Source organism: Vombatus ursinus, unplaced genomic scaffold (genome assembly GCF_900497805.2).
Source record: "Vombatus ursinus unplaced genomic scaffold, bare-nosed wombat genome assembly UNPS02014818.1, whole genome shotgun sequence".
Lineage (NCBI taxonomy): Eukaryota > Metazoa > Chordata > Mammalia > Diprotodontia > Vombatidae > Vombatus > Vombatus ursinus.
This window is the reverse complement of record NW_020954596.1, coordinates 46,492,192-46,506,362: the sequence shown is the minus strand read 5'-3', so window position 1 is coordinate 46,506,362 and position 14,171 is coordinate 46,492,192. Positions and strand designations below refer to the sequence as shown.

At 35.5% G+C, this 14,171-nt stretch overlaps 1 protein-coding gene across 1 annotated transcript in view; it reads right to left on the bottom strand.

Moving 5' to 3' along the window:
• The window catches only part of NWD2 (NACHT and WD repeat domain containing 2), a 177,918-nt gene that overhangs the window by 73,481 nt on the left and 90,266 nt on the right, over positions 1–14,171 (bottom strand). The window contains exon 3 of the mRNA XM_027836697.1: positions 10,194–10,310. Coding sequence (XP_027692498.1) covers positions 10,194–10,310 — 117 coding nt within the window. The remainder of the gene's footprint in view (positions 1–10,193; positions 10,311–14,171) is intronic.

Here is a 14,171-nt window from a genome sequence, read left to right as displayed (position 1 = left end):
AAAGAAACACAAGAATAATGTTTGAAAAAAGAATATCAACCTTTATTGAGTTTTACAAATGTTTTCAAAGCAACATTAAACAGTAGAATTTCCTTTGGAGCACAAAAAGTCTGTTTTGTAAATTTTGGGTTCCAAGGATTTTTATAGTGTTTCTCTCTGACTCTGTCTCTCTGTCTCTCTCTGTCTCTCTTGGTTTGAGACGATGGAGGGGGGTGGTACCCATCATGCCTCTATCATAATAAGCCTTAGTCATGGCCCTGAGTTAAAGTCTCACAGGCTGTAAAACAGGTGCCACATACTTTATTTGTAGGGTTGATTTATTCCATATAACAATTATAACAAAGGCAAGTAAAGATTTACATTTAGTAAAACTTACAATGAGAGTTACAGATATTTCAGAGTCATTTTGAACAACATATACGTTTTAACTATATTTCAATACCCATGCTTCCTCCAAAGCATAGGTGACGATCCTAAGTCTGAAGACTTGGGGACGAATATTGGCTCTGCTACTTACTGCTTGTGTGAACTGGGGAAAGTCACTTTACCTCACTAGATTTCAGTTTCTTCATCTATAAAGTGAAGGGATTGGACTAGGTAATCTCAAAGGTCCACACAATCATGGAGTCACTCAGAAGGGAAGGCCATCTAGTTCAATAATTACCTTTTAGCACTAAATCCTGCGTTCCTACTCAGGTTCATTTAAATTTACCTCATCTTCTACCTTTAAGCAAAATATTCAGGTCCTGAGACTTTAATTATGATGTTCCTGAAGCCAATTAAGATACCATTTCTTCCCTGCTGTTTATTAATGAGGACCTCTCCTGGTTTTACATCTGGATTTCAGGTTTTGGTTAATTAATGGCCGCTTTCATAGTAATCGCAATTTAAAGGTTTTTCCCAATAGTTACTCAGCCTGCTCTCTCAGAGGTGGGTAAACATTTTCACTTTAATTTAAGGACAGGAGAATAATTTGATAAATTTGAGAAAATGCAGATATATTTGCATTACACAACAAAGTACTTAGGTAATTTGAAATGTCATATTTAGGACAGGATGCTAGTTTCTAGAGAACAAATAATTAATAATAGATAGAAGCCCTAGAAAATATTGAGAGAAGGATAGGCAGTATGTGTATGCATATACCTACATTACATAGTAAATGCTGACTTAACATTTAATCAACTAAATGGGAATTTTTTCTTTCAAAAGACTAGTTTTAAAACAATTACCCTTTCCATAGGGATGTAATATGCATTATCCTTTTACAATTATGAAAAATTAAGGACTCGATGCAAATTGATGAGATCAGATCTACACAGGTGCTAAGGAGTAAAAATGGTTCTATCTTCACTATGAAAATTAAGAGCAGAAAATCTTGAGGAGAAATTTTTTTTAGAAATTGGTTAGAATAGTCTTCAATATCCCAGATATGGATCATGGACACCTAGGGAAGCCATGAATATATGGTCCCTTGCTCCAGTTTTTCAGTTGCTGTAGAAGACGCGATACCATAATACAAATCACTTCTCTCCCCAATGCCTTGTGGCATACCTGCTGATATTTATAAACAAGTTGTACAGTCTTCTTAGACCTTTGCATCAGATTTTATTCAACATATGGAGTGTGAAGCTATGGCACATCTTCAACAGCATCTTCATCATTTTAAAAAAGAAAATCAAAAAACATGCCTAGAAATATCAAGACATTTTGCTATTTTTCATGGATGTCAAAACCCTAGTTAGTTAAAGGCTTCCTGGACTTGTCAGAGCACACTGCCAAAGATGGATATCCAGAGGCATGGTGAGGCTTCAGACCATGGCTCAGTACAATAGATAGGAACTTTTCTGTAGGGGTAGATATGTAGAGATGCAAGGAACAACAATAAAGATTGCTACATTATATCCATCAGCTTTACAAACATATTACTAGGCATGGACTCAGAGACATAGCAGCACAGTGTAATGTACTTGAAATCCAAAGACCTGCATTTTAAGTGCCAGACATGTTCTTATTGTCTGTATGACTCTAGGAAAGTAAGTTAAGTTCCCTAGACCTCAGGTTCCTCATATGTAAAAATGAAGAGTTTGGGCTAAATTTTACCATCCTAGAAGGAATAGTGACTTCAGAGAAAACCATTAATATTCTGTTTGTTACAGAATTACATGATCAGTTATGAAAGCGTTGATGATGACCTGGACAATTTACCTCCTATTATGAAGTGAAATAGATGAGTAATAAATTTAACTTTATTCTGTACACTTGAACAGTACTTGAAAATGCAACAAAAAGGAACTAGAAAATGACGCCATAAAACAATGATCATTCTACGGCAAACACTTGAATTCTGTTTGGTTAGTGGAAAAAGCATTGGACTCAAAATCTGGAATCTAGTTCTGATCTCTGCCTCCAATTAGCTCTATTACCTTTGGCATATCAAATAATGATCTGAGGTCCCAGTTTTTTTTTATCTGCTAAAAAAAGTTATCAGGAAGGGAGGAGAGATGATTAGAATACTGATATCTAAGGTCTCTTTGGGTCCTAAAACCCTGATGCGAAGTGGTATAAATTTTCTCAAATGTTCTTCAGAGTATTTCAGAAGCTACTGTAATTTGAAGAATTTGTTGCTAATATGAAAATGTATGCTAATATATGAAAATATGCACTGCAGAGTTAGTCCATGATGATAAGATTCAGATTTGAGATTATATACTAGCTTTATTTAGAACACAAAGCTTAGGGCAAAATACCAAGTGAGTCCTATGATAACATTGATAATGGTGATCTAGTGGCCTTGAAACAGGAGTTCTTAACCAGTATGCATATCTTCAAGGGCCTGTATATAGATTCCAGGGTGGTCCATGGCCTTGGATGGGAAACAAAATTTATGTAATGGGAATTTATGTAACGTTATGGGAAAAATAATTTGTTTCCTTTGTAATCCTATGTATTTTATTTGACACATTTTAATTTATTTATTTTATGTATTTAAAATATTATTCTGAGAAGAGGTTCATATCCTTCACCAGACTACCAGGAAAGAAAAAAATATTAAAAACCACTGCTTTAAAGGATCTGATCCAACCCAGACCTTAACAGTAATGCTCGAAGAGCATCCCAACCCCCTAAATGGTTAAACAGCCTCCACTTTCCTTCAATTATTCTTGTACAGTATGGAGTGGTCTCCATTCTACTATGTTATGATGAAACATCTTTTCATTGGTTGTTGAGTTGGAAGTGACTGTGAATACAAAGGGCATGAACTATGAAATCTCTCCCTTTTCCCTGGGAGCTGTCAAGTAAGGAATAAGAAGAAATGCTGTTATTGTAACAGATAAGTTCCTCTTCTCCCTGTTGTCATGTATTTGTGAACACATAGGGCTGCTATTTTTGTCTCTTTTGTATTATTCTTTCTTGCTTTCAGGTTGGTTAGTTGTCATCCTTTGTTCTATAAGAGGACCAAAATGATATCACTATGTTGGAGTCAAGGTATAGTGTGTCTGACTGTGGCTGACCAGACTAATACGAGCTTGGAAGTCTCTACCGTAGTTGGGACTACCACAAATAGTCCACATGAACATTTGGAGTAGAGCTGTCTCTAAATTTATCCATCTCATGTTTCTTTTGAGATACCACAATTCTGCTTCGCTCAAAGAGCACAATGCCTTCTTTGATGCAGGTATGCCATGCTGGGCAGTCCTTTGCCAGTGCCTACCACATGACACAATCGATTCCAAAGTCTCAGAGAGACCTTGAGAATATCCTTGTGTCACTTCTTCTGATCTCCGCATGAATGCTTGCCTTCTCCATAAAATAGTCTTTAAGGCAAATGTATGTCTGGCATTAAAACAATATGGCCAGCCCATCAGACTTGTGCCCTCTGCAATACAGCTTGAATGCCGGGCAGTTTAGCTCAAGAAAAGACCACAGTGTTTGGTAACTTATCATGCCAGGTGATCTTCAGAATCTTCCTAAGAGAATTCAAATGGAAGCGATTTAGTTTCCTAGCATAGCGCTGGTATACTGTTCAGGTTTCACAGGCATATAACAAGGAGATCAGCACAACGACTTCATAGACATTCAGTTTGATAGGCAGTCTAATACCTCTTTCCTCCCACACTTCAGAGACTCTGAAATACTAAGCTAGCTCTGGCAATGCATGCATCAACCTCATCATCTATGTGGATATACCCAGAATGTATACTGCCAAGATAAGCAAACTTATCCACTGCATTTAATATTTCTCCATTTGCTTTAACCAGTGGTTCTATGTATGGATGATGTGGTGCTGGCTGGTAGAAAATCTCTGTTTTGTTGGTGTTCATTGTTAGGCCAAAATTAGCATAATTAGCGAAGAATCGACCCATATTTTCTTGCATCTCAGCCTCAGAAGCTGCAGTGAGTGCACATAGTTTCATGACGGCATACTTGCATGAGTTCTGGATAATGGATGATGCTCTTGTGCTTTCTCAGTCACTAGTGGGGGTGAAGCAAAGCTGTGTGCTTGCTTCCATGCTTTTTTTAGCATGATGTTTTCAGCAATGTTGTCAGACACCTTCAACGAGGATGAAAATGTCAGTAAATTATTTAACTTAAAAAGGCTACAAGCCAAGACTAAAGTGGAGGGAGAGTTGGTGCATGATTTTTTTGTTGATTGTGATTTTTGGTGAATGAGTATTGGAGACACCCTGAGATAAATACAATACCTTGATGTACAATGTGTCCACTGAAGTATATAAATATACTGGTTGAAGTAAAAGGTATGATAGGAAGATGGCTGGGCCTTTGGCTATATGCTGAAGAGCCAGTCGGTCAATAAACAGTTATTAAGCACATACTATATGCCAGACACTGAACTAAGAACTGGGTATACAAATAAAGGCAAAAGGCAGTCCCTGTAGGTTATTACTTATAATTATATCCATGATATAATTTGATGAGCGCCAAAATATCAATTTACTGCAAAACATTTCTCTATCAGCCTATCCTTGATAGCTAAACTTCTGCTACTAATGATTATTATTTTAGGTTTAAGAATTTACCTTTCCAAGGATCCCCGTATAAATACACATATTTATGGGGACATTTGCTGAACTTTTATTGGCTATTTTAAAAATATGCAATTTTATTTTATTTTATTTTCAGGACCACATTATCCCCTTCTTATTCCCATATACCTCCAATGAGAAAGCAAGGAAAACAAAACCCCTTACAAACATGTAAGGTTAGGCAGAACAATTCCTTCATTGGTCATACCCCTCTCCCTCTGTTCTCCCCTCTCCCATCTATGCCTCAATCTTCACTCTGTGAATCATTCTAGCAGCGAAGACATTGTATATTGCAAGCAAGGGGGCAACTTGTCCATATGCTTTGCAATCCCTTACCCCTACCAAGAAGTCAACTTGGTGGAGGGAATATTTAGTAGCAAACATGTTTAGTTTGAGTCCATTTTGCAGAGACTGAGGTGGTAGAAGACAGCGTACTCTCAGTTAGGTAGGTTTTTTTTTTTATACGTGGATTCTTGTTATATCTTCTCAGTAAATATCCTTTTGTAAATGCTAATTGATGTCTGTTAATTAACTGATATTGAGGAAAGATTGACTGGTCAATTGATATTGGGGGTGTTAGCTGGTGACTGATATTGGGGGGAACATACCAGATGGATTTTTATTATCATATTAGAAAAATCCTTCAGCCTCTCAGGGTTAACTCTAGAACCCCAAAGGGTGAAGTAGCTATTTTCACTCTGAATATCTGACTTACTAGTCTGAGAGTAGCTTGGGAAGAGAACCCAAAAGTGTTGCCACACATGTAAAATGAATACAAGGTAGTTTTGGAAGGGAGAATTAGAGGGATCAGGAAAGACATCATATATAAGGTTGGACTTGAGCTGAGTTTTGAAGGAAAGCAGGAATTATGAGAGGTGGAGGTCAGGAGAGAAATCATTTCAGTCAAGGGAGATAGTCAGTATAAAGGCATAGGGATGCAAGATGGAGTGTAATGCATGAGGAATAGTACGTAGGTCAGTATGGTTGTTCTATTACCAAAGGGCAAATTTGCTGATTTTCAAAACCAGAGAAGGGAATGTAGACCGCAAACTGTGTTCCAGTGAACTTGACTTATATTCCTATTAAAATTCTCAAATATGTTATTAAAAGAATAGTTAATGGATGTAGGACAGGACATATATTTTTTTCTGACATGTTACAAGACTGTTAGATTAATGGAATAGTGTAGATATAGATTACTTAGTTTTCAGCATTTTACAGAGTCTTTCATGCTATGCTTGTGAATATGGACAATCTAATCTTATGGACAAGATGGATAAGTATATTATAGATAATAATACAGTTAGGTACATTTGGAACTAGTTTAATGGCTAAACCCAAAGATTAGTCCTTAATGCTTTGATATCAACTTTGAGGGATACCTCAAGTATGGAATACTGGGGATCCGTGCTTGATCTTGTGCAGTTTTTTTTATCAGTGTCTTGGTTAAAAGCATAGACATTATGCTTATGAAATTGGCAGATAACATAAAGCTACAAGGTATATGATATATGACTGCTTTACCAGATCTTGTCAGGCTAGAGTGTTGGGCTGAATTCATGAGGATGAAATTTAGTAGAAGCAAATGTAAAGTTGGGTTTTAAATATTAAAAAAATAAAACCAACTTCACAAATAGAATGTTGGGGATGGGGCTGATCTCTTTTATTTGAAAAATATATGGGGGTCTTAATGGGCAATAAACTCAATATGAGTCAACATAATAATAAGGCAGGAAAAAAACCTAAAAAATAAGATCTTAGGTAGGATGAAAAAAACAATACCCAGGACTAGCATGGTGACTGTCTCATTATAGCCTGACCTTGTCTGACCATATGCAGAGTATCACATTAAGTTCTGGGCATCACATTTTAGGAAGATCACTGATAGGATGCTGTCTAGAGGCAGGTAACCAGGATGGCATTGAAAGTCCATCACATGATTTCATGATATTTAGTTTGAAGAAGAGAAGATTCAGGGGAACATGATAATTATTTCCAAGAATTTGAAGGGCTGTCATAGCTAGTAAATGGCAGGTTCATGACTGGCTTTCTGACACCAAATCTGGTGATTTTTTTCAGGTGATACTTTCTAAGTATGATTGTTTCACTATCATCAATCACTGTTGAGATTATATGACAATATGTTATATTATAATATATTATTAAACAATAAAATGCCAAAGTAGATTTCATTTTGTATCTGTTTTCTTTCCAAGTTCACCTTAAAAAGGTACTGGAATAATTTAGTTTAGCTGGATGTCATGCCAAGCTATCAAAAATTTTATTTTCCTTTTAACTATTTTATAAGCTGATACTACTCCTAATCTGTCATTTTCCATTAATGTTTTTCTTGTAAGGTTAACAGGTGCTATCTTTGTGTTATGTCTCTTCAGCTGACAAGAGATAAATGTTAAAATGGTTGAGTCGACTTTCTTGGCTCTTTTTACATTCCTATTATAATGATAGCTTTGCACTAGTTAACTATATGAAATGGAAATAGAATTTATGTCCTTCCTTTTGTTCATTTCATATGATTTTTAGGAAACAGTTTGTTTGAACAGTTCAACTTGGTGCTCATATAAGGGCATATGTAGTCTTATTTTTTTTATCCTGTTTGTTCATGTTTACTTTGATATTTGCTTTTACCAGCTGAGTATCTGTCTACAGAGGCAAATGATTCTCAAATGGTGTTATATTATCAAGTACACTTAATTTACTATATTTTTCTTTAAGGTTTTGCTTGTAGTTGTTTCCAAGTCATTGTCTTCTTGTGTGTTTGTGTCCTGAGATTCCCTTAGTAACTTTTTATGGTCAAGCTCTTTTTTTTTGTTTGCTCATTTTTCCCGGTCTACTTCTTAACTTTAGACTTTATGTTAATATTGGGCTCTGCACACTTTTAGGGGGATGTCTGGATTGAGCTTTCATTTTTTATGTCCTTCTGCTGCTTTTATAGCTTAGTCTAAGGATCTATAAGTTTTTGGTGCTTTCGAAGCGGTGTGATCTGGGGGAGACATTTGTTCATCGCATTCTGTAAGTTCTTAAACAAGTTTGGATTTATCGCCTTTTGTGTGATTGTGTTTTCAAAGACAGCTGCTGGGTTTTAGCCCACTTGAAGGTTCTTAAGCTTCAGAGCTTCCCCTTAGTTTTGGTCTCCTATCCTGGGTTATTCCATTGCAAACTTAAGTGCAGGGCTAAAGGTTAAAACTGAATCCTTACTCTGCTCTTGGACTCAGAGCCACATGGCTATGTTTCTGGAATGTGTTCTCTATTCCTTACACAAGTAGGGCTTCTCCTTCCTCATGACCACTCCTCTCTGCACTGGACTTGTGATCCAGGATTCGGTAATCGGCAAGAGACAGAGTTCCCAGAGGGCACTTGTTTCTGTTCCCGGTGATAGCACACGGGAGCTCTGGAATCTCTTTCTGCTTCCTACTCTGGTGTTCAGTTCCCTTACTGCTCCTGGATGCTAGACTGTTCCACTGCCAGTACTCCTGCTACTGTCACTCCTGGCCAGTCCCTGCCCCTGTGTCCATAGATCTCTCTATCTTCTTAAGATAGAGAATTCCAGACCTAGGCTGGAAAATGACTAATTGTGACTTTTTCTTGGCTTTCTTTGTCAGAATTTTATTTTTTTGTGGATGAGGTTGTTGAGGAGCTAAAGCAAAAATGCTGTCTTCACTTCACCATTGTGATTCCACCCTTCAACTAGCCTTTACTAAAAACCATACCCAGAGAACTACATAATCATGAAATTCTTCAGCTAAGTGTTTTTTTTTTAACATTTTGCCAGATTTTGTAAGGAATTCACTCTCAACTGATCAGATTATGCAATATTGCTTCTTCCCCTTTCACTCCCTGTCCTCAATCAATCAGCAAACATTTATTAAGCATGTATTAGTTACTAGGAACTGTGCCAGGTATCTGGGATACAAAGAAAAAGATGAAACAGTGCCCAGCCTCAAAGTATGAGGACACTATAGTTTAGGCTAGCTGGACCATCAAAAATCATTTAACTGTCATCCCATAAAGACCTATGGATGTATTCACACAGGAATATACACACATATTTATCTGAAAATTTTTGTATCTTTTGATGTACTTCTGTGAATATTATTTTAGTTATGATTAGTATGATATTCTATTTCCTTTATATTTCCTATTAAGTAAATTCACTACACATGTTAGCCTATGGATAACTTATAAGGAAAAATTTAACAATAAAGTAGCAAAGAACAATATTTTCTCTTTGGAATCCAAATAAACTTGCCTTCTAAGAGTAATATAGCTATTATTATTATAGTGATTTTAAGACACTGATCTGCTAAAAAGTGCCCTCTTCATGCCAGTGCAATTCATACAAAGTAAAATACATACCATTTTTAAGATCAAAGTGAACTAAAAATAGTCCACTCCAAAATGCCTGTTTCTATCATTTAATGAACTTCCGACTGAAAGTCATTGTAGAAGCAATTGAACTTTTCCAGAGAATACCTGTCTCTAGTGGCAGAAAGAGTAATTGACTAATTTATTTTGGAGTTGTTTAAACTACTGAGAACAAGAAAACATGTGGCTCAGTTGCAAAAAGTGTGACAATTATAACCAAAGACTTTCCGATGGAAGAATGGCTTTGTCTGATGGTAAAGTTGTAAAGTGATCAGTATGGATCTGAGGCTGAAATTCTTATTGATCAGAAGGTATATGGAAACTTCTAAGAAATATGAGTTATCCATTTAGTAGTCTTTCAAAAATTTTGATGTTAAGGACTACTGCTCAGATATTGCTGAATGTTAAAAGACCAAGAGGGACAGCTTCTAATGGGTTATGTAGGTGCCTATAGGGGATTTATGGGAAGAGATGGACAAGAACTGCATAGAATGAGAAGGCATGGATGGGTAGTGATCTGTACTGATGGAGGGAATACCTATATGAATGAGGATTAAAGATCTCTAGAGATAATGAAGTGTAATTAACAGCATTTCATATGGAAACCTGAGGGATATCTCCTGCTTCACACATCGAAGGAAATAAGACATTTCAAAAACAAAAGCAGTTGTTTTTCCCCAGAAATACCTCCAAGTATTGCAAATATCAGAAATAACCATATTCATGTACTTTAAAAATATAAAGCATTATTTTTATACCCACAACAAAACATGGACCTGCAGATGTTTTCAAGCAATCTTCTAAAAGCTTCATACGAGTCTTTTGGAGTTCAGGACTGTCCCATTCATCTTCATCTAGGCCCCAGTATAAATCTATGACCTGAAAAGAAATATATCAAGTTGTGTCAATTTATCCTTTGGTTTTGTTCTTTTCTTACAAGAAGAGGTGAAATAAAGCTTTTAGATTTCATGTGAATTTTTCTTCTAATTTTGTCCTTGGAAGGAAAAAAAAAGATGTTTTTTAAAGATTCATTTAAGATATGCATTTTTATGTGAGAAAGAGTCAGATGTGAACGCTTATTTTTTGTCCATTCACACTCTTGATTATACTATTGAAATAAGCACAGAGGAAAATGAATGTTAAATATAGGAGGACTTACAGCTCAAGTTTTCATTATTTTAAAATGATAATAAGATTTCAAGATAATGTTTGAAAGCAGTTAGAAAAAGGTTGTCACATCATTTAAAACAATTAAGTGAGTAAGTATAGTGTCATTGTATACTTTAACTTTAGAGGATAGAATTTTCATAATCATGGGCATTATATAAAAGGAACTCAAATATCTACTTCTTCTTTTATAAAAATTAGTCATCATGCTTTTTATATCAATGGAATGATTTCCTCGTGTCTCCTACACCTGTAAGCAGCTCAGCTTTCATCAATATAGGTTTCCAATGGAAAACAATGAAAGGTACAAATTATCATTTCCATTTGTAAAATGAGGTTAATGGGACTTGCCATCTACCTACTTCAAAGAGAATTGGGGGAGATTAGTGAGTCTCAAGAGTTTTATGAATGTGATGGTTGATAAGTGCTACATGAAATAATATGGTCTTAATCCTCTTTAGTGCTTATGTAAGATAATTTTTTCAACTATATTTTCCCACTCCAATGTCATATTTTTTTCTTTTCTATTTTGTTACCTATGTGGCATGGAATGAAATAAGGAACAAATATTTTGTATATCTCCTCTTGGTGATCAGGTTTATATGCTACCCCTCCATTGGACATGGCTTTTCTTGCTCTATGGTTCTTGATGTCAATATATTGGATTTCTTTTTCCTTGAATCTCTCTGGCCACTCTGAGCTGTATTTCCTACATTGTAATATGGTTGCATACGTCTTATACTCTAGCAGATTTTAAGATCTTTGAGGGTAGAATGCATGTCATGTTTTTGGTCTTTCTACCCCCAAGGCCTAGCATTCCTACTATGTGCCAGGCACTATGCTATGTGATAGGGATACAAAGAAAGGCAAAAGAAGTCCCTGTTCTCAAGGGGTTCACAGTCTAATGGGGAGACAACATGAAAACAATTACGTACATATAAGAAATATACAGGATAAATTGGAGATAATCAACAGAGAAATGAAAGAGAATGTGTAGTCTGCAGTTTTGTGATTTCATCAGTGAAAGGGACCCCCTGGATAGAAACTTGTTCTCTTAATGCAGATCAACAACTATTGTACACCTTGAACTAGAGAGTTACCTGAAGCACTGGGAGGTTAAGTGACTTGCCTACAGCAAATATGTATCACATATCACATATCATACATCACATTGTATCATCAGTTAGTTGGCAGCTAGGTAGCACAGTGGATAGAACAAATTTGATCTTAGACACTTACTAGCTGTGTGATAATGGGCTCAGCAAGACAGTCTTTGCCTGCCTAGGATTCTTCATCTGTAAAAGGGGGATAATAATAGTGCCTACCTCCCAGGGTTATTGTGAGGATCAAATGAGATAATATTTGTAAAGCACTTTGAAAACATTAAAGCACAGTATAAATGCCAGACAGCTATTATGGATCAGAGGCAGGGGTTGGATCTAGGTTTCCCTTATTCCAAAGTCAGTTTTCTCTCCATTATAGCATGCTGACTTCCTTCCATGAACATAGCAGGTAGGCAATAAATATTCTGTTGAATTCAATCTTTTCTCATCTATACTGTATAGAAAGGGAGTTTCAGATGAAGCAGATTGGTTACTCTTGTAGGCTTCCTTATGAGTACTTTAAGTAAGGTTGTTTTTTTTTTTTAAATCTCAGTGTCTTTGAAAAGTGTCAATTTTATATACACAGTTCTAGACCTTCATAACATTTAGTATTTTATGGCACAGTACTGAAGAAAAGAGCTCTAAAAGAAAAAGTGCTAAGGTTACTAAAAGAAGGAGGAAATAAGATAAAATTTCCTTTGGGAATATTTCTTAAGATCATCTAATTTCCTTCTATCTTTACTTTCTTTCTTCAATGATTTATCAATATTTATCTAAATCAATAAACATATTTATCGATTAATAGCTAAGTGCCAAATATTATGCTGGGCCCTGTGACGATACAAAAGTAGCACATTACATGGACCATGCCCTCAATGAGCATGCAATCTCATTGGGCTGCAGCAATAAATTATGTCAAACTCCTGGTAGGGAATTAAAGATCATCTAATTCAATTCTGTCATTTTGCAGATAAGAAAACTGAGGTCAAAGAGAAGAAACTTCCCAAAGTCACACATCGAGTTGCTGGCAGAACAAGTATTGGAACCCAGATCTCCATGCTTCAATTTCAGTGTTTTATCTCTAACACTGCAATTTCTCTAATTAGATGTGGTTGTTCCCTCCTTTTAAATCCCATGTCTCTGTACTTCTCTTATAGCATTTATTATACATTGCCTTTCTATTATAGCTATTTGAATACATTTTATCTCCCCCCGTATGTCATAATCTCCTATCCTTGTTTTCTTACGAAAAATTGTAGAATGACTTGAATACATGTAGCAAGATTGTAAATTTACTACATTGGAGCATTCAAAAATATCTAGTGTTATATGTGGTGCCTACCTTTCTGACCCTTTCTGAAGATTTAGTAACCATAACCCAAGTCCATGCATTCATGTTTTTACTACTGAATCAGACTTTTCTCTAGCACATGTCCCACTTTCCACTGGTCTCTGTATGTGAAAAATGAGAAAATATTAAGGTATAAAAATGGAACTGAGATTTTCAAATAGCAGATAAGTATATGATGTACAAACTATTTGATGCAAGTTATATGGTAAAATGTCTGCATGATCAATAATTGGCAAAATGTGTTTTTAGTCTAAATTGCTTACCAAGACAAGATTTATTAAGTACTTTAAAAAATTAAGTTTAGCTTTTAGCTTAATGGCTGTCCAATGCAAGAGCTAGAATCTAATTTGCCTCTTATTCAAATCCTAAGTTGTTGACACCATGTTTTATGTGCCCATACTTATTCCATCATTAAGTATAAAAGCCCATAAAAAGTTATTTGATTTGTATCCTTTTTACTTAAAGCCACTTGACTTGTATGAAAAAGAACTATAGTCTCTGGGCAACAGATATATCATGATCATTATGTTGCTGAACTAGTCTGAAAAAGCTAAAACTATTCATTTATGTGCCAAGATTTGAAAACAGGAAAGTAAACATTCATTATGTGCAAAAATAATTAATTCAGTTAAAATGAATAATTATCCTACACAATCTTTTCCTTTCAAAAGAATTTCAGTGAATTAAAATAAGTATTTTCCCAACTAAGTTTCTCTCCTTCCTCTTTTCCTTGCTTCCTTTCCTCTCTATTAATTGTCCTGTCTCTTAAAATACTTCCAAAAATGGTGACTGATTATTTTTTTACATTGAAGACATATTCAAGTTGGCAATGTCTCACAAAGTAATCATAATGGAAATCTATACACTTATTCCAAAAATTTTCCCATTGCGCAAAATATTTTTGGAAACCACTTTCTGAATATTTTTCAGAACCAGCATTTGAAAACTGCTGTTTACTATAGTAGTGGTTGTAGGTGGGCCTTCAGAACCACAGAAGTTATCCATCATTCTAGAAGCAAGCTATTCTGAAACTATTTTTTTGATGCCAAGTAGTTTGACCTATTAAGGACCAGTATACAAACTTCTCTATTCTCTCCAACTTTATGCCTATATGAAGAT